General features: G+C 41.0%; 1 protein-coding gene across 4 annotated transcripts in view; it reads left to right on the forward strand.

The window, feature by feature from the left end:
* The first annotated feature begins 1321 nt into the window (after positions 1-1321).
* Positions 1322-19353, forward strand: part of IGSF10 (immunoglobulin superfamily member 10) — a 28833-nt gene continuing 10801 nt past the window's right edge. Inside the window, exons 1-7 of one of the 4 annotated variants that reach the window (XM_070374700.1) lie at positions 1322-1434; positions 1976-2178; positions 2764-3014; positions 5230-5424; positions 6812-6941; positions 9550-9940; positions 14992-19308. In XM_070374700.1, the coding sequence (XP_070230801.1) occupies positions 5231-5424; positions 6812-6941; positions 9550-9940; positions 14992-19308 (5032 nt within the window). In that variant the 5' untranslated portion in view covers positions 1322-1434; positions 1976-2178; positions 2764-3014; position 5230. Of the gene's footprint in view, positions 1435-1846; positions 2179-2203; positions 2299-2763; positions 3015-5229; positions 5425-6811; positions 6942-9549; positions 9941-14991; positions 19309-19353 lie in introns of those variants that run through there. The other 3 variants (XM_070374711.1, XM_005904784.3, XM_070374708.1) reach the window with 3 other exon arrangements.

A 19353-nucleotide genomic window follows, 5' to 3' on the forward strand; every position in this document is an offset into this window, starting at 1 on the left:
AATTCATATACCTAGTCAACCTCAGTCTCTTTTTATATAAAATGGAATTATTATGACTGAATTTTACTTATTTCTTATAAACATTAAATGAAGCCATATTCAAGCATGAAATTGATCTATACACCTTAAGAATCCATAGAAACACTGTAAAGTATGGTTATAAAGGAGAATGGTCAAACTTTAATCCTTCATATGCTGTGGACCCTCCAAATTTTTCAATAGTATAAATATGAACAGAAGTGGAGGAAACTGGGAAACAAGGGTCTTAAGAATGGGGAGTTAGAGTTTTAAAATTAATTCAACAGTATATTCTGGCTCTGAATTATTTAGAATATCACCTGAAAATTGGTATAATTTTAATGCCTACCTCATGAGAATATTTCTGAGAATTAAACAACACATGTAAAGCCTCTGGCACATACATGTTCTGACAATAATAGCAATAATTATTATTACTACTACTACTATTGTTGTTATTTAGGGCTTCCTAGGTGGCAATAGTGGTAAAGAACCTTAAGAGAGACTTAAGAGACTCCAGTTTGATCCCTGGGTCAGGAGGATCCCCTGGAGAAGGGCATGGCAACCCACTCCAGTATTCTTGCCTGGAGAATCCCATGGACAGAGAAGCCTGGCAGGCTACAATCCATGGGGTTGCAAAGAGTCGGACAGTGAGTTAGCACACAGCATGCATTATTAAATAGGGCAAGTTGAACTAGAATTAGTCCCAACATACCTTCAAGTTTCTAATAATTCTGGCAGATTAAATAAAAGTAGAAAATACATGCAGAACTCTTGACACAAAGCAGCTGTAGACACATCTCTTATAAAAACTCTTTAAAAGAACCAAACATTCCTAATAATAGTTCTTTTTTAAAACTGACAGCAAAAAACAAAAACAAAAAATGACCCTTGTATCCATCCTGGGAAAATAAAGAGCCCTGTAACATGCCATGGTCATCTTTCTGTGATTCATCCTAGCAAGGGTCTGCAAGTCCGGACCTGGGTTAGAAACTAACAAAAGAGTATGATGCCATGAGGTGGTCACCTCATGGAGCTTTGGAAGAAAAACTGTGGATGTCAAGAACCCACAAATATGCCATATTTCCCAAGCAAGTGTCTAAGTCTGCACATCACATGTGACTTTTTAACTTAACCATGTCAGCTCTGCAGATTTAAAAACCATGTTCATATCACATGTACTTCTAGAGTTACTTCAGAGTTCCCGATTCTATAATTCAACCATGGCCGCTGACTCACTTATTACTAACTATAAATCACTTGAACGTTTAGCTGCTGGATGTGGGGGCATTCCCAGTGTTTGGCTAAGTGGGCTGTGAGGCAGCCGAAGCTTTGTGGCTAACCGTTCAGGCTGGAGAGCCAGGCTGCCTGGGTTTGAATCAACTTTCTCTACTCACAAGCTGGCAATGACCTGTGGTGAGTCACTTACCTTTATGTGCCTAACTTGTGAAATGACATGAACATTTTCCTTTTAGATTTTTTGGTGAAGTTTAAATGAGTTGGTATTTGGGAAATGCTTATAATAATATTGCCAGAGTAAACCCTGTTGTCATTATAAGAAGTTATTTCCTTAAACCAGCAAAAATCCTCAAAATTTGCTGCATGGGAACAATCTGGAAGGCTTGTTAACACACAGACCCCAGGCCTCATCCCTGCAGTTTCTGATTCTGTGGGTCTGGGATGGAACCTAAGCATTTATGTTTTGTTAACAAGGTCTAGGATCATGCTGACGCTGCTGGTCCCAAAACCACACCCTCAGAAGAAAAACAGCTTTTAAACTCAGTGTGCTGTTAATCCCTTTCAACAGGAAAGGTTTCTCCAAAATTGGCCCACAAAAATCAAACTGCAGGTATCACAGGTTATCATCGCTACCTCTCAGCCTTCAGACCTAACTCTGGGGACCCTCAGACTTGAGAAGAGCTCACAGTGATTAAAGCCAAGTCCTTACATTCAACAGGTGGAGAAGATAAACGTGGATAATGTCCCCCGGCTGAAACTGCCCTGCGCACCAGTCAGAATGCGCCTGAGAAATCCTAGGATTTAGAAAAAAGCGGAGGAAAGGAGAAGCGAGCAGGCATACGTGCCTTCTCAAAAATAAAACTGGGTGGTCGTTTATTATCTGTCTGTGTGCCGTGGAGCCTCGGCTCAGTCCCCAGACACGTAAGTCAACGTCGCCCCGCCCCGCCTTCCCTTCCTCAGCTCCGGAGGGTCCCTTTGCCCCGGGCAGCTGAACTCAGGAAATGCCAGCGGCGGGAGCCCCTTGGTCACCTGGGCGGAGAGGTGAGCGGCTCCGTCAGTCCTTTGCTGGGAAGAGGAGAGGACCGATACCCGCGCCAGCGAGGGGCTTGGCATGGGAAGGCAGCTAGTCCTCTGTCCCAGTCTGGGCAAGGCGAGCAGCGAGGGACGGGCGAGAGTCGGGAGGGGTGGAGCAAGGGCCGACGAGGGAAAGGAATTAAAGCAAAAAAAAAAAAAAAAAAAATCACCTCTTCAGTGACTGCTGCCGGAGAAAAGACACACTCTTAGTAAAGATTCGTCAGTAGGTAGAGACCCTTATTGTGGGCATTTATGATAGATTTGCCCGTAAAGGCTAAGGGAGGAGAAACTCCTGGGACTTGGGGGTAAAATGGAGTGATGTTAATAGATATACCTAAATTGACAGGTTTAAGGGGAACTGAAGCGCACTGTTGAGGCAGGAGAAAGTACACTTCCAAACCTCCACTTTGCGTTTTGTTTCTGTAACAACAGCAGTTATGAAGAAACACTTCTGACTGCCGACTTTGGGTTATCCACGCTGCAGCTGTCCAAGCGCCTCCAGGTCTCTCTTCAGAGCAGTACTCCTGCGGTAAGCCAGAAAGGTCAAGCCATTCGCCCACCTGGGGAGCAGAGAAGAGAAGGCTTCCTCACTCAGCTGTGGGTACAACTCTCCATTTCTTGGGAAGATTTTCAGTCTTTGCCTATGTCAGGAGAGGATTCAGGACGACGACAGAAGAGCTCAGGTACTGTCCATTTCTATTTCATTATATACATTTTCAGGTGTATGGGAAACCGCTCCCATGTGTTCAGACTTTTGGGTCTCTTTTCAGTAACTCTCAAGTGGGCAAACCCAGAACTTCTGTTTTTCTAGCTGAGCGACAGAACTGCTTTCAACCTATTCTTTTCTTTGCTTGCCTAATTATAAGAAGGTGGAAATGCTGTCTCCAATCACATATTTATTTAAATATTTGGTAACCAGACAGTTACAATGACAAAAGTGGCCATCTGATTAAACGAGAATTAGATTTTAATTTGGGCTAAATTCTAATTCCATGATATTTATACCTATATGAAGATACAAGCAATTTAGCATTTCATGTTATTTTAAATGTAGTTTGTAGTTAAAGGATGGCTGCTGGTAGAATCTAAAAGAAACCATTCTTTGAAGATCACTTTTCTTAGAAAAGCATAATAGAGATCTTATTACATCTTCATATGTTCTGAATTGCAGGCAAAAATTTGGTTTGGATCCCTGGGCTTGCCTCACATGTGGGTACCAGATACCATTTTTTCCAACAAGCTGAGCATGTTTCTTCTCTGCTTATGCCCCCACCCCCACAGCAGATGTGAGAAGGAGAAGGGACCAAGGGAAGAGGCAGAGGGATGTTCTAAGCAGAGCAAAAACAGCATCATGCCTGTGAGGGGTCAGCGTGGCCCACTGTAGGGCAGGTATAAGGCTCAAGCCCTCTCAGCTGGTCAGTTACTATTCGTTATGGTCATCATTTGGCAGTGACGTGTATAATTTGTCTTTTTTTGGCAATGACTTATGACATTAGGAAGAGATTTATTCATCCTTTCAGTGATGACAGCTCTAACTAAAAGTGTTTTTGAAGGTTTAAGAAAATGAAAAACCAAACATGCTCAGTGATAAAACATGTATTATGAAACTTCACTTGATCACACATACACAGAAACACACACATCCAATAAAGAAAAGGCTAGAAGGAATAGAACAAAATGTTATTGATTATATCTGGGTGGCGGGGAGTATAAGTAACTTTATTTTATTTGACTTATTTACAACTTCTAACTTTTCAGTGTTGCACACGTATTAGCTTTATAATTAATTTTTTTTAAGTCTAAAAGAACTAATGTATAAACAGGAACTAAATTTTATGTATTTCAGTTGTCACAATATAGCCATTATGCTTTCCATTTTCTTTTTTTTTAATGAATCCCTAAGTAAAAGGGATTCCTGCTTTTCATTAAGAAGTGAAAATCTGTAAAGGAATTTTCACAGCAATAAATACCCTGCTTGTCACAAGAGTCCATATGAGGCCAGCACACACCATGGCTTTGTAGTTAGCTTTACCATAAAAGTTGCAAATGAAATTGGTCCCTAATAACCAAACTAAAAAGCCTCTTGATGAAAGTGAAAGAGGAGAGTGAAAAAGTTGACTTAAAGCTCAACATTCAGAAAACTAAGATCATGGCATCCAGTCCCATCACTTCATGGGAAATAGATGGGGAAACAGTGGAAACAGTGTCAGACTTTATTTTGGGGGGCTCCAAAATCATGGTAGATGGTGACTGCAGCCATGAAATTAAAAAGACGCTTACTCCTTGGAAGGAAAGTTATGACCAACCTAGATAGCATATTCAAAAGCAGAGACATTACTTGGCCAACAAATGTTCGTCTAGTCAAGGCTATGGTTTTTCCAGTAGTCATGTATGGATATGAGAGTTGGACTGTGAAGAAGGCTGAGCGCCGAAGAATTGATGCTTTTGAACTGTGGTGTTGGAGAAGACTCTTGAGAGTCCCTTGGACTGCAAGGAGATCCAACCAGTCCATCCTAAAGGAGATCAGCCCTGGGATTTCTTTGGAAGGAATGATGCTAAAGCTGAAACTCCAGTACTTTGGCCACCTCATGCGAAGAGTTGACTCACTGGAAAAGACTGTGATGCTGGGAGGGATTGGGGGCAGGAGGAGAAGGGGACGACAGAGGATGAGATGGCTGGATGGCATCACTGATTTGATGGACACGAGTTTGGGAAACTTCAGGAGTTGGTGATGGACAGGGGGGCCTGGCGTGCTGCAATTCATGGGGTCGCAAAGAGTCAGGCACGATTGAGCAACTGAACCTTACAGGACGGTGTCCCAGATTACCCGTTACTGTGTGTGGTCTACTGGAACTCTGCTCAAACCATATTTATAACTGAGGTATGATGTTTTTTCAGGATGAAGCCCAAAGGCAGGGGAAGCACCAACTTATTGCTCTCCTTCACTGCAATCTGCCTGATAGCCCTCCCCGGGGGCGGGGCCTGTCCTCGCCGCTGTGCCTGTTACGTGCCTACAGAGGTGCACTGCACGTTTCGGTACCTCACCTCCATCCCAGAGAGCATCCCACCCAACGTGGAACGTATCAATTTAGGGTGCGTGAGGGCGCTTGTCTTGCTTCCTTCTCAGGGAGGGATTGAGTACACTGGTGATGTCCCCAAAACAGTTGTGACTTTGGTAGATTAATTACAATTCTTTTAATAATACTTTCCTTCTGAAATGAGTGCATGAGGATCTTAAGCTTTCTGGGGCAATAAGAGAAATTTTCCCTGTAAGCTTTTACTAGGGGAAAGTTTTTCTAGAACCCAAAGTCATTCATGGTAGGCTGAGACCCCCAGGATTATAGAAAAGCTTCATTCTGGCTCTATTTTTGCTGAGTAATAAAATAACTCTTCCTAAGAATTAGAGTTATGATAATATCCATAAGAGGTAAATGTCCTCCTATATATATGAAAAGTTAACTAGATCTTTTTTTTTTTTAAGCCTTTGGATTTTTTCCCCTAGAAACCGACTTATTTAAAATACTTAAAAAAATCATAAGTAATTAAATCTGCTAAAAAGTGACTGTATTTTAAAGGTTGGTGAACAAACGTGTGTGAATGAATGAAAAGGCAGACTTAATATCTTTTGACATTAGTGAGCACCTACTATGGACCAAACACAAGGATGGTACCAGGGATACAATGATGCAGTATACATTATTCATGTGTAGAAACTAGTTAAAGTGAAAAGACAGATGTATAATCAGTACAATTTACTAAGAATTGTAATACAGCATACGAAGTGTCTTGGGAACAGTCACTACTGACAACAGCTAACATTAATTGTGTCCTGGCATTGAGCTAAGCACTCTTCATGAATGCATTCATTTAATCCTCAAAACCCGTTTCAAGTAGGTTCTATTATTTGCATTTTATAGACAAGGAAACTGAGGCAAAAAAAGGTTACTGTTTTTATTTTTTAACCCAGCATTGGCCCTACTCCCAGGAGCTGGGTACCTGAGTTCATAATCATATCTAAAATATTTGATTTCAGAGCCCAGGCTTCTTAACCATTGTTTCATAATGATGAATTCCACCTAGGAGAATGAGGGGCAATGTCATTAGGGAATGGGCTGGGTCTTAACAGTGTTCACAAATAGAGAAGGCTGGAGTCAAGGGCATTCCAACCTGAAGATACAACATAACGTACAAAGGTTTGAAAATGAGAAGGGATGTAGCATGTTCCAGGAATGTGAGTAGGATAGTTTTAACTGAGAATGCAAGGGCTGGGTGAAGGGGCTGACCTTCCATGGCATCTGATGAATTCCAGTGTTTCAAGCATTGGGTTATCTTAGAGCACAGGGAATCTTTAGTGGGGGGTGTGTGTGTGTGTGTGAGGTGGGGAGTGAAATTCAGTTGTGTGTGTGCATTTGTTGGGTTTTGCTTTGACATTTGAACTTTAGTTGACAGACTTATGTCCAGAATGATGTTTTTATTTCAGGTACAACAGCTTGGTTAGATTAACAGAAGCAGATTTTTCTGGCCTGAACAAGTTGGAGTTACTACTGCTGCACAGCAACGGCATTCACACAGTCCCTGCTAAGACCTTCTCAGACTTGCAAGCCTTGCAGGTGAGACTGGTGTTGGGAAGGGGCAAGTTAATGAGGTGAGACGTGCCTCCAAAACCTACCTGTTCCCAGAGATCCCCAAAGTTAACATTCTGTACATCAGACATAGACATCAAGGGAAAATGTCAAAGAACTGATTTCAAGTGGAACAGTATGTGGAAATTAGAATAAGAAAATTCTGATTTTCTTATACCTTAGGCTCACGGAAAGAAGTATCAATGCCCAGGGATTACCCAACCTTGAAAATGTAATTCTAAAAGGCCACTTCTAATCATGTTCATCTGGGAATTGAATGTAGTTTGTAAAATAATTGCTATCTTTACACAGAAGTTAGCTTTTTATAAGCAATATATTTTTAAAAAATCTTTTTGAGTTAGTATGTTTTTATTTTTAATTGGAGTATAATTGCTGTAGAATGTTGTGTTAGTTTCTGCTGTACAACATGAATCACCTACACACACACACACACACCCTCCCTCCCTCCCTCCCTCCCTCCCCACCCATCCCACTGCCACCCATCCCAGCCCTCTAGGTCATCACAGAGCATCACTGAGCCATACAGCAGCTTCCCAAATTACACATGGTGGTGTATATATGCCAATGCTACTGTTGGTCCACCCTCTCCTTCCCCTGCTGCATCCACAAGTTTCTGCCCTGCAAATGGATTCATCAGTACCATTTTTCTAGATTCCATACATGTGTGTTAATATATGGTATTTGTGTTTCTCTTTCTGACTTCACTCTGTATGACAGGCTCTAAGTTCATACCTCATTACAACTGACAATTCCATTCCTTTTGATGGCTGAGTAATATACCATTGTATTTATGTACATCTTCTTTGTCCTTTCATCTGTTGATGGACCTCTAGGTTGCTTCCATGTCCTGGCTATTGTAAATAGTGCTGAAATGAACATTGGGTTATCTGTGTCCTTTTGAATTATGGTTTTCTCAGGGTATATGCCCAGTACTGGGATTGCTGGGGCACATGGTAGTTTTATTCCTGGTTTCTTAAGGAACCTCCATACTGTTTTCCATAGTGGTTGTAGAGCAATATATTTTGTAAGTTTCACGTTACTTTTGCATTGATTTTAAAAAAATTTAAGTTATGAGGACTTCTAAGAATGTATCAAATATTTTAAGAATTACTACTCCAGTAGGCAAGAAAGTAAAAAGTAGGAAGAACTCTTAGGAACAAGAACAAAGGGAATGCAGGAAACATCAGGCATAAAGATTGGTATGTCTGCTGTAAGTAGGACTTGAGGCTTTAGAGAAGTTAATTCAATTTATGATGTCTATTAATTTTTTAATAAATTAAAAAGTAAAACTACTGTTCAGAAGTACAACCATACCTGACTTTAAATTAGAAAAAGATGTCTCCCCAAGGTCCTCATAGATGACAGTAAAGCAAACTGTCAGTTCTACCCTTAGAAAAGATAAATTGCCAGTGTACGGTGAGTCTTTTCACACCACATGAAGGCTGTGTAAAGCCATAGATTTAAGTCTAGATAAGTGATTATGTTGACTTGGTTTAATCAGGCTTTATTATTTGGAAGATATATCGTCAGCAGATTAGATGGAGTTTCTTCATGGAATTCATACAGCATGGTAGTGTATATATGTCAATGCTACTGTTCATAGCATTGCTACTGTTTTTCTTGACCAAGTTTCCAATAGATATTGATGAACACTGAGTTTGGTAATATTTGGGGCAAAGTTGTTCCATGTCGCCAAATTTTCTTTATTAGGAAACTTAGCATTCCAGAAAAGCATTCTCAACAGAGATGACAGATTAGGTCAAATCAGGAAAATATGATAAGAAATCATTGTTTTTACTAGCATTTTTTCCTTTTTGGAAAAAGAATATGTTCAGCTGGTAGCTGGAGAAGGAATTGGAGAATACCCAAGCGCTACTGAAATACTGAAAAATTATTTTAACTTCAATTAAAATCACATTACTCTTAATAGCTAAAAACTAAAAAAACAAAAACAAAAAAACCCCAAATGTCTATCAACTCATAAATGGATAAACATGTTACATGTATAAAGTGGACTACTATTCAATAGTATGAATGAATAACTGACTTATATGCTAAACTAGTGGTAAGTCTTGAAAATAAGGCTAGTTGGAAAAAGGCAGGCACAAAAGACCACATATTGTATCACCCATTATTTTAAATATTGAGAAGAGGCAAATCCAGAGAAACAAAGTAAATCAGTGGTTTTCCGGGTCTAGGAGGAGGGGGGAAATGACTTGTTTCACCTGTACTTCCACCCCACTATTTTTCTACTTCATTGCATTGTTTTGAAATAAATCTGAGATATCGTGTTTCATCTGTAAGTACTTCAACATATATATATCAAAATTAGAGTCCTTAAAAAATAAGTGTAAAATAGTTTTACCTTAAAATTATAGCATTAATTCATGAATATCACAAACTATTCATGAGTGTTCTAATTTCCCCGATATTCCCATATTTAATTTGCAGCTAGTTTGTCGAATTGGGATCCACACAAGGACTGGATAATCTCAGTGTATGTTTTATTATGAATATGCTTGTCCTTTGTGTGGTAATTCCTTTGACAAAATAAGGGTGTTCTTTGTATTCTTAGGTCTTAAAAATGAGCTATAACAAAGTTCGAAAACTTCAGAAGGACACTTTTTATGGCCTCAGGAGCTTGACACGGTTGCATATGGACCACAACAACATTGAGTTTATAAACCCAGAGGTTTTTTATGGACTCACCTCTCTCCGACTGGTGCACTTGGAAGGGAACCAACTCACTAAGCTTCATCCGGATACATTTGTCTCCTTGCGCTACCTCCAGATATTTAAAACATCTTTCATTAAGTATCTATACTTGTCTGATAACTTTCTGAGCTCCATCCCTCAAGAGATGGTCACCTACATGTCTGATCTGGAAAGCCTTTATCTTCATGGGAATCCTTGGATCTGCGACTGTCAACTGAAATGGCTGGCTGACTGGTTACGGGAGAAGCCAGGTACCTAGACTATTTCTTTGTTATAATTCAACAGATGAAATCTGTATGGAGGTGTTTTACTAGTGAGGGAGGTCAAAGTAATTTAGCTGGAAAGAAAATGAAATGTCAATAATTCATTGGAAATGAACTGTCTTAATTCATCAATGAATAATCTTTAATTCAGGTCAATTATCCAATTATCACTTCTGGCTTTTAGCAAGATTGGGAGCTAAGAAATGTATCATGTGTTACTCTTCCCTACTTACCACAAGGCATAGAAACCCTTCCCTCTTCTTCTTTTCCTTTCAGTCATTTGGTCAATACATATTTTTTTGGAGTTTTATTCAAGGCCTTGTGCTCAGCGAAGCACCCACCAAGAGCGCTGTGTCTGCTCTAACTACACATCTGGTGGGATATCGATAAGCAATCAGAATGTAAAATGTGCTTTGACAGCAAAGTAAGAGGCAAGATGCATTCAGTCAACAAGTAGTTACAAGAAGTCAGAGAAAACATAGGGATGCAAAAGTGATTGTGGAGCTTATACTCTTTTGGAGAAAATGGGTTAACAACTAATCGCACTATTTCAATTAATCCAGTCGGTAGGGAATGACTGAAAGGACCCCATTGGTTTTGACATCTAAGTGGCGGCTGATTGGAAACAGCAATGAGAGCTGGATTGTTACGCAGGGGTTGGGGAGGCAGGGCTCCAGTTGACCCTGGAGAGACCTGGCTTGAAGTGAGGGAAGAAGGGTGACTGCCAGATGGAAATATGCCATCACTCAGGACTCTCTGAGCATCAGACAGACATGAGCACATTTAAGCTAAGGAGAGATTTTTGAGAGAGAGAGAAGGTAGCAACATTGCAGAAAGAGCAGATCATCAATTGAGCCAGTCCCCTGACAAGGCTGGATGTCAAGAGACCAAGCCTTTAGGTGGGTGGAGCGGTTTTCCTTAGGAGACAGGAGAGAAAAGGACTAGGTGGGTACAGAGGCAAGTGAGTTCATGGGTCTAGTGGAGGGGGTAAGAAAGTTCTTACCTGATGCCTTTTCCTTCTTTGTTAAGTTGTAGGAGAGGTGACTAAAGAGGGTGCTAGCAAGGGGTCAAGGTTGGAAGTCAGAAAAGTGGAAAAAGTCTGCAGTTGCTGTGGTGAAATATATAGATACACACATATATATGCACATGTAATACAGTTAGTCAATATAATTAGTCAAAAGGTGAACTGCTTTAGACCAAAAGACACCACCTTTGCACTCCAGGAGCTTGCTATCTTATAGATAAATATGCTCAACACATAAAAAGACAATGAGGAAAGGATGAAAAACAGCAAAATGTTTATACTGAAAATTTAGTTCTATAGGAGGCAGAATCAATAAGTTACTTCTGCCTTGAATAATATACCAAAAGAAAAGGAAGGAATAATAGGGAGGGAGCAGGAAGGTAACATATATTCAGTTTGTGTTTGACATTGTGCTCACTGCTTTCTATTTAACCCTCAATTTAGAGATGAAGAAATTGAGGCTGGAAAGTTGGGTATCTTGGGATAGTCACTTAGATTCTTATAGATCAGTTTTCTCACCTGTAACATAGGATACCAATAAGTGAAAAAAGTAATTAAAATAATACATATAAAGTGCTTAGCACAATATATGACATAAGCATTCAACAAATGTGATTATGATTTTCACTGTCACCCAGCTCACATGGCTAGAAAGTAGAAAAGCAGAAACTCAAAGTCTAGTCCTTTTTCTATAATGTATTTGTGATGGAGAAACTGCTTTGTACATATAAATAGGGTAAGTCTCATGAAGAGGGCAATAAGTAGCCCAACTTGCCTGGCATGGGGTAGTATAGACTGGCATGGTGTTTTGTCTTTTGCTGTCTGACTTACTTCACTTAGTATGATAATGTCTAGGTCCATCCCTGTGGTTGCAAATAGCATTATTCCATTCTTTTTATGGCTGCATAACATTCCATTGTATATACACCACATTATTTTTTTCCATTTATTTGTCAATGGACATGTCTTGGCTAGTGTAAAAAGTGCTGGTATGAACACCGGGGCACATGGATCTTTTTGAATTAGAGTTTACCCTGGATATATGTCCAGGAGTACGATTTGCAGAATCATATGTTAACTCTTTTTTATGTGTGTAAGGAACCTAGATAGTTCCACGTACTGGGTACATCATCTACAACAGTGTAGAAGGGTTCCCTTTTCTCTTTACCCTCTCCAGTCACATCAGCTTCTGCTTTGACATTTTTTTCATCTATTTCAAGAGACTGATAGTTTCTCATACCTTTAATTGCCTCATTTGACAGTCCTTTTGTACATATGTGGTCAGTAGTCAAATATAACACAGCTTCATCTGGTTATGGCTATCTTCCACTCCTGAGTTTCACAAAGCTCTAGGTGTTGTTTTTCTAGGAAATATGGATTTGTGGCCTTTTCTCTGACAGTTTTATCACAAATATTAAATTTATGCCCTTTTATTGTTTCCAAGCCTTTCTATATGCATAACTTATTTTAATGGCAAGCACAGTGTAATCTTTATGTAATACCAACAGTGCATGTAACTCAGTTGAAGAGAAAACAAAATATATAAATGGCTATGGCAGTACTGGTGTGTGTGCCAGCAGTGGTAGCTATAGCAAGACTGCCAGCTGGTCAGTCACTACTGTAAGACAACTTCAACTGTAAGACACACCTCAATTTGTAAGCTAAAATGTGGAAGAAATGTGGTCTTAGAATTAGACTGCCCTTCCTCCCTTTCTCTAATCTTTCCATCCATTTGCCAGGGCTGGAGACAAACAGACGACTAGACAGGTCTCTCTACTAGTGGGTGATGAGGGCTAGGATAGGGGAAGTGGAAGGTACCGGGAGAACATAAAGCAGGGAGCCCACTGAGGAGGAGTGCTCTTCCGGCTTGCTGACGAAGGAGGTAAGTAGTCAGGCAGTAATGGAAGACAGCCTATCAGACAGCAAGTGTATTGCAAGTAGGACAGCGTATGCTAAGAGCGTGACAGGGTATGGCAGAGTTGAGGACTTGAAGGCGTTTCTGTGTGAATGGAATCTAGTGTGACGGAAAGAATGGAAATAATGTGGTCAGACTTGCAACTGAGCTAAAATACTTGATGTCCAGGGCTGAGCAATAACCAAACCAAGATGTGAGTATAATTCTATGATGAGGTTTAATTAAACCAGAGTCTGCCTTTCTTTTCTTTTTTTTTTTTTGGCTATGGCAGGGTTTGAGCCCAGGCTACTGGGAAGTAGTAAAAGGTCACAGCTGGTTGGTAAGTAGGTGGTTGATAAAAGCCTCTTTGACAGGCTTGCTAGCTACCTCCTCTGGGTAAGCTGGCACTTTACAATTTGCTGAAGAATGCTGAGGAGCCAGATATATATGACAGTGCCTGTCACACTGAAGAGTTTGGAGTCAGTGATCAGAGAGATTTGTCTCAGGCCTTTGAGGAACTGCACAATTACAGGAAGGTGATTTGACCCTGTGCAGTCACTTTGTAAATGAGATCTTCTAAGAAGTACAGTGCTTCTTTTACATGCTGTGTCTAAATGCATGATATGGAACAGGATGGAAGTCCCTAGCTGTATTTTGTATAAGGTAAAACCCCATATCTCTTATCAAGTATTGCTGTGACCAGCCATTTAAAATAGGCTCACCAGAGTAGTACTTTTATTTTTATTTTTTGCAGAGAAGAAATAATTAAATGACGAATTAGTATCAAAATGAGACTAATATTAAAGATAAACAAAAATCCCATGTATTTGGAAATTAAATGTCCACTTTTATTTTTTATTTATTTTTTTAATGTCCACTTTTAAATGACAGGTGTATCTAAGATGCCACAACAAGGAAAATTAAAATAAAAATGAAAAGAGAACTTACCAGAATTTGTTGCATGCAACTGACGCTGCTCAATTAAATACAATGTGGAATCTTGAATAAGATATGAAAACAAATAATGGTCACTAGCATAAAATTTTATGAAATTTGAACAAAATCTGTACTTTAATACTATATCACTTGTTAAATTCCTGTTTTGTATTTTTTTTTTTTTTACAACATAGTATTTCTTTATAGTCTCAGAATTGGATTAAAGCCTCAAGCCTCACTCAAAATTTTTTTTTAAATCACTAGTAAATTTTATAGACTTTTAGCAGTAATATTAGATGCCAAAATACATGGAACTATATCAAAGTTTTCAGGTAATATAAATTAGAAAGCTAACATTCTATTCATACTAAATAAAACGAGCAGAAACAAAAAGCTTTTGTTCATACCTATATATAGTATATATGTCAGACCTTTCATGGCTGCCCCATTGCTTGGGCACAGCTTTCCTCTCTCTGCATTAAACCTGATCCTCCTCAACTGAGTCTACCTCAGGTGCCAAAGTCATACTGTGTCTTTCTGCACTCTTCTTAATAACCTTCTTTGTTCAGCCACATCCTCACCTCTTTCTTGATTGGTTCTACTGGCTTCATTATTTCCGGCATCCATCTTGTTCTCTCCATTCCTATTGTGACCAAGATAGACCAGGCCAAGGTACCTTGTAATTCATTCATCATTCTTTTTAGTAATGGACAGAAACTTGGGTTTTTAATGATATCCAGAATGTATAAATGGTAACTTATCAAACAAGTTATCATTTAAAGGACACTGAAATTCTCTGAGCCTTAAAACATTAAATGGGGGAAACAGAATAATAAGCTAATAAAAAGTGATAAACATAAGTATATAATTTTGTTTTACCAGATAAGGGAACTATTCAATTAATAGTACCAAATATGTACCCCAGGTGCTTTTTAGGCATGGAAAATACAGCTGTGAGCATGAGAAACAAAATTCTTGTGCCTATGGATGTAATATTGTGGCAGGGTATATAGAAAATAACATTTTCAGAAATCAATCCAAAGACCAAAAAAAAAAAAAAAAAAAAAAAAAAACACATTTCCAAATTGTTTCAAGTTCTAGCAAAAGCTACTTATTCAAAATGTTTAAATGTTAATTCGTGAAGAAGCCACAATGGGCAATAATTCAATTTTCATTTTTTTCTAGATATCATAAAATGCAAAAAGGACAGAAGTCCCTCCAGTCCTCAGCAGTGTCCACTTTGCATGAACCCCAGGACCTCTAAAGGCAAGCCCTTAGTTATGGTCCCAGCTGCAGCTTTCCTGTGTGCCAAACCCACCATTCACCCCTCTCTGAAGCTGAAGAACCTGACTGTTCTGGAAGACAGTGGCTCTGTGTCAATCTCTCCCCAAGATTTCATGGCTCCCTTCGGCTCTCTGACTTTGAATATAACAGACCAGACTGGAAATGAAGCTAACATGATCTGCAGTATCCAAAAGCCAGCAATGACCTCATCCATTGCGTTCACTGCAGAAAATGACTACATCATGCTAAATGCTTCATTTTCAACATTTCTGGTGTGTGACATAGATTACAGCCACATTCAGCCAGTGTGGCAGGTTCTGGCTTTGTACAGTGACTCTCCTCTGATCCTAGAAAGGAGTCACTTGTTCACTGAAACCCCACAACTCTGCTACAAATATAAACAGGTGGTACTGAAGCCTGAAGACATCTTTACCAACATTGAGGCTGGTCTCAGAGCAGATCCCCCATGGTTAATGCAAGACCGAATTTCCTTGCAACTAAACAGAACTGCCACCACCCTCAGTACACTGCAGATCCAGTACTCCAGTGATGCCCAAGTCACTTTACCAAGGTCAGAGATAAAGCCAGAGACATACAGATGGACCATGATTTCCAAAGATAACAATACTAAGCTGGAACGCACTGTTTTGGTCGGTGGGACCGTTGACCTAGACTGCCCTGGCCAAGGAGAGCCTCCCCCACATCTGGAGTGGCTTCTAGCTGATGGAAGTAAAGTGAGGGCCCCTTATGTGAGTGAGGATGGACGAATCCTTATAGGCAAAAGTGGAAAACTGGGACTCCAGATGGCTGATAGTTCTGACACTGGCATATACCACTGCATAAGCACTAACTACGATGATGCAGATATCCTCACATACAGGATTACCGTGGTAGAGCCCAACATAGAAGCCTATCAGGAAAATGGAGCTCGTCATATAGCTTCTGTTGGTGAAACACTTGACCTTCCTTGCCATTCTACCGGTATCCCAGATGCCTCTGTTAGCTGGGTTCTCCCAGGAAACACTGTGCTTCAACAGTCCTCAAGAGATAAGCAAATTCTTAACAATGGCACATTAAGACTATTACAGGTCGCTCAAAAAGACCAGGGTCACTATCGCTGTGTAGCAGCCAACCCAGCGGGGGTCGATATTTTAGTTAACCAAGTTTTAGTCAAAATAAAAGGGCAAAAGTCAGCAGAGCATAACGTAGAAACAGATGGATCGGGGTTTGATGAGCCCAATTCCATGGGTCAGCTTCAGGATCCACCAGCTACACATCTCCCCACATCTCCTCCCATGGGGGCTGAGGCTGGAACACATGTCTTGAGCCCAAGTAAGAATCCCAAACAGCGGGTATTAATATCCCAGAGGCGTGGAGAGTCAACCAGCTGGCGTTACAGGGATCACAGGAGGCAATTCCCTCCCTCTGCCCGGAGAATTGACCCACGGCACTGGGCAGCGCTTTTGGAGAAAGCTAAGAAGAATGTTATGCCAGAAAAGCAAGAAAATACCACAGGAAAGCCACCTCCACCAGCCACCCAACTCCTGGATATACCTGGTGAGGAAGCAGACTCATCAGGCGTGCTCCCTCCAGATGAGCAACTTACGGTCCCAGCAACTAAAGCTGCGGACGTTCTGACAAGGACAGTGGCTGCAGATTCCAGAAAATCACCTGACAGCCCTGTGACAAGTAAAACTGATGGCACCCCAGCCTCCCCAATTGTGAGTCCACAGACCCTATCACCTGAAAAACCAAGAGATTTCAGACCATCTACTACTATTAAAACTCAAGTCACGCCAAGGAATATAAACCCAACCGCATCAAGTGGAATGCAAGACACAACCAACCCAAATTTACCTAATGTGTTTCCTCTACTAACTGAAGCAACTCTGTTTCAGGATGCTGACGACATGGAGAGAAAAAAAGAGACCTTGCAAACTGCATCCCCAGTATCAGTGGGGGCTACTGCGATCAAAGATACCCATATCCAAACGCTGAGTAATGCTGTCGGCAAAGCTGGTATATTTTTAGGGTCAGTAAATGCCACAAATAGTTATCAGAGATCTGTAACAGGAGTTGGTGAACCCAGGAGCCATCACTCTCCTCCTCACAGTACTCACAAACCTAGCACCACTAAGCTCCCTTCAGACCCACACACTGCTGCTCCTTCTCAGTTACACATTCCTAGAAAGAGTACAATGAACGGTCCGCTGTCCAGGCGCTTTGGAAGATGGCGAAAAGTTTGGAGCAGGGGGCGAATTATCAGCCCACATAGGACACCAATTCTCCGACAGCATAGATTCAGCGTTGCAAGGCCCACATTCAGAGGCTCTTCAGAAGAAAGCACCACTGCATTTCCAGCCCCAGAGCTCAGTGCAGTGTGCCCATCCTGTTCTCCCAGAGAAAGGCTCACCACTGATGAGGCAGCGTTGTCTTCTCCAAGCTTATCCCCCATCACCCTCCCCAAAACTGAAATTGCCAGTGTCACAGCAGAAGAACCTACAACTCTAGTTCACAACCCATCATTACTGCTTGAGAACAAACCAAATGCAGATGCTGAGAAGACCACCCCTATGATAAAATACTTCAGTGCTGAAAGTACCCAAGTGACTCCAACTACTGCAGTTATGACTCATGCAACAAGTATTAGTTACCCAAGTGGGTCTAAAGCCAATGAAACCACCAGACATTCTGTGATTGTATCCCCACTGCCAGATCCCACCATCAAGTCACCTGTGCCTACCACTCTAGCTATTACCAGATTTTCAAGAAGGAAAATCCCCTGGCATCAGATCTTTGTAAATAACCACATCCAAAGAGAAAAGCTAAAGAATCAGCATGAATTTGGTTCACAAAGCAGCACAGACTCGGTGCTTCCTAAAATATCTCCTGCTTTGCCCACAAATAAAGTTTCTCCCTTCCACTTCGAAACACTCTCAGCTAGTGTAATGAAAATCCCATCTATAACACCAGCCACAACTCACCTCAGTAACACTAACACACACAGCCTTGTAAGTCTCCCAACAATGAAGGAGCTGCCCTCCCTACCCATTTACCCTACGCCTCCTAGTAGCTCAAGCAAAGAATCAAGTGCAAATTCCGTATCAATGCAAACAGACATGCTGACGACCACTCCCACTGCCCCCGCATCTATCATTATCAACAAAGCCCAGATAGACAGACCCAGGGCACGAAAAGTACAAAGGAAAAAGGAGCCTCAGAAGACGATGAGGGACCCAAATACCTCTCCCACCCAGACTTCTGGCTTCATTACATCCACCACTGTGACACCTCCTGTTCTAACAGCAGCTGAAACTTCAACCAAGCCCAGTGTGTCTGCTTTCACTCATTCTCCTCTAGAGAACACAAAAGAAATTTCAAGCACAGTTGGTCTTCATCCAGGAGCCTTTAATCTGACAGCTGTACTTGAACAACCATCCCAGGAGGGTACTCGGGCTTTGAAGAATATAACTGCTTCTGAAACCACTTTGTCCAGCAAACTACAGAGTACCCCTACTAGGAACACAATCAGACACTCAACCATGCCAACCTTCCTCAGCTCCAGTGCCACTCCAATGCCAATTCCCACCTCCCCTCCCTTGAGTAATCAAAGTGAGGTTACTGACAGTATGGCCACGCCCACTTTCAGAATGATGACAAGTACAGTGGCTGAGGCACATGAATCCTCAAAGCACAATGCTACTCCACAGCAATTAGCAGTAACGTCTCCCCAAACTCACCCAAATGCCAAATTTGCAGTTGGAACCATCCACTTTACCTACTCCAATCTGTTACCTTCTACTCCTATGCCAGCACTAATAACAGGTAAACCACAAGATTCTAAGCTGACTCACTCTCCCTGGTCAGAAAACCACTTTTGGCACAAGTCACACCCAGAAATTGCTGAAAAAGGCCAAAAGCCAGTAGTAGTGAGTGTACTGCCCACTCCAGGCTTGCCAGAGGTTACCACGCATGCTTCAAACTGGGACATACAGAAGAATGGAAAGAAAAGTGGCTTTGACAAAACAGCAGTTGAAAAAATAACAACTTCTGAATTCCTCCCCTTTGATACTTTATCTAGGGATGTATTTGAAAGGCCCAGAATAATTGGAGGAAAAGCAGCAAGTTTTACTGTTCCAGCTAACTCAGATGCCTTTCTTCCTTGTAAGGCTGCTGGAAATCCTGTGCCCACTATCCACTGGACCAGAGTCTCATCAGGTATTTGAAACAGTTTCTTTATACTTAGTCTTTAGTAACAAAACA

Source organism: Bos mutus, chromosome 1 (assembly GCF_027580195.1).
Source record: "Bos mutus isolate GX-2022 chromosome 1, NWIPB_WYAK_1.1, whole genome shotgun sequence".
NCBI classification, from domain to species: domain Eukaryota; kingdom Metazoa; phylum Chordata; class Mammalia; order Artiodactyla; family Bovidae; genus Bos; species Bos mutus.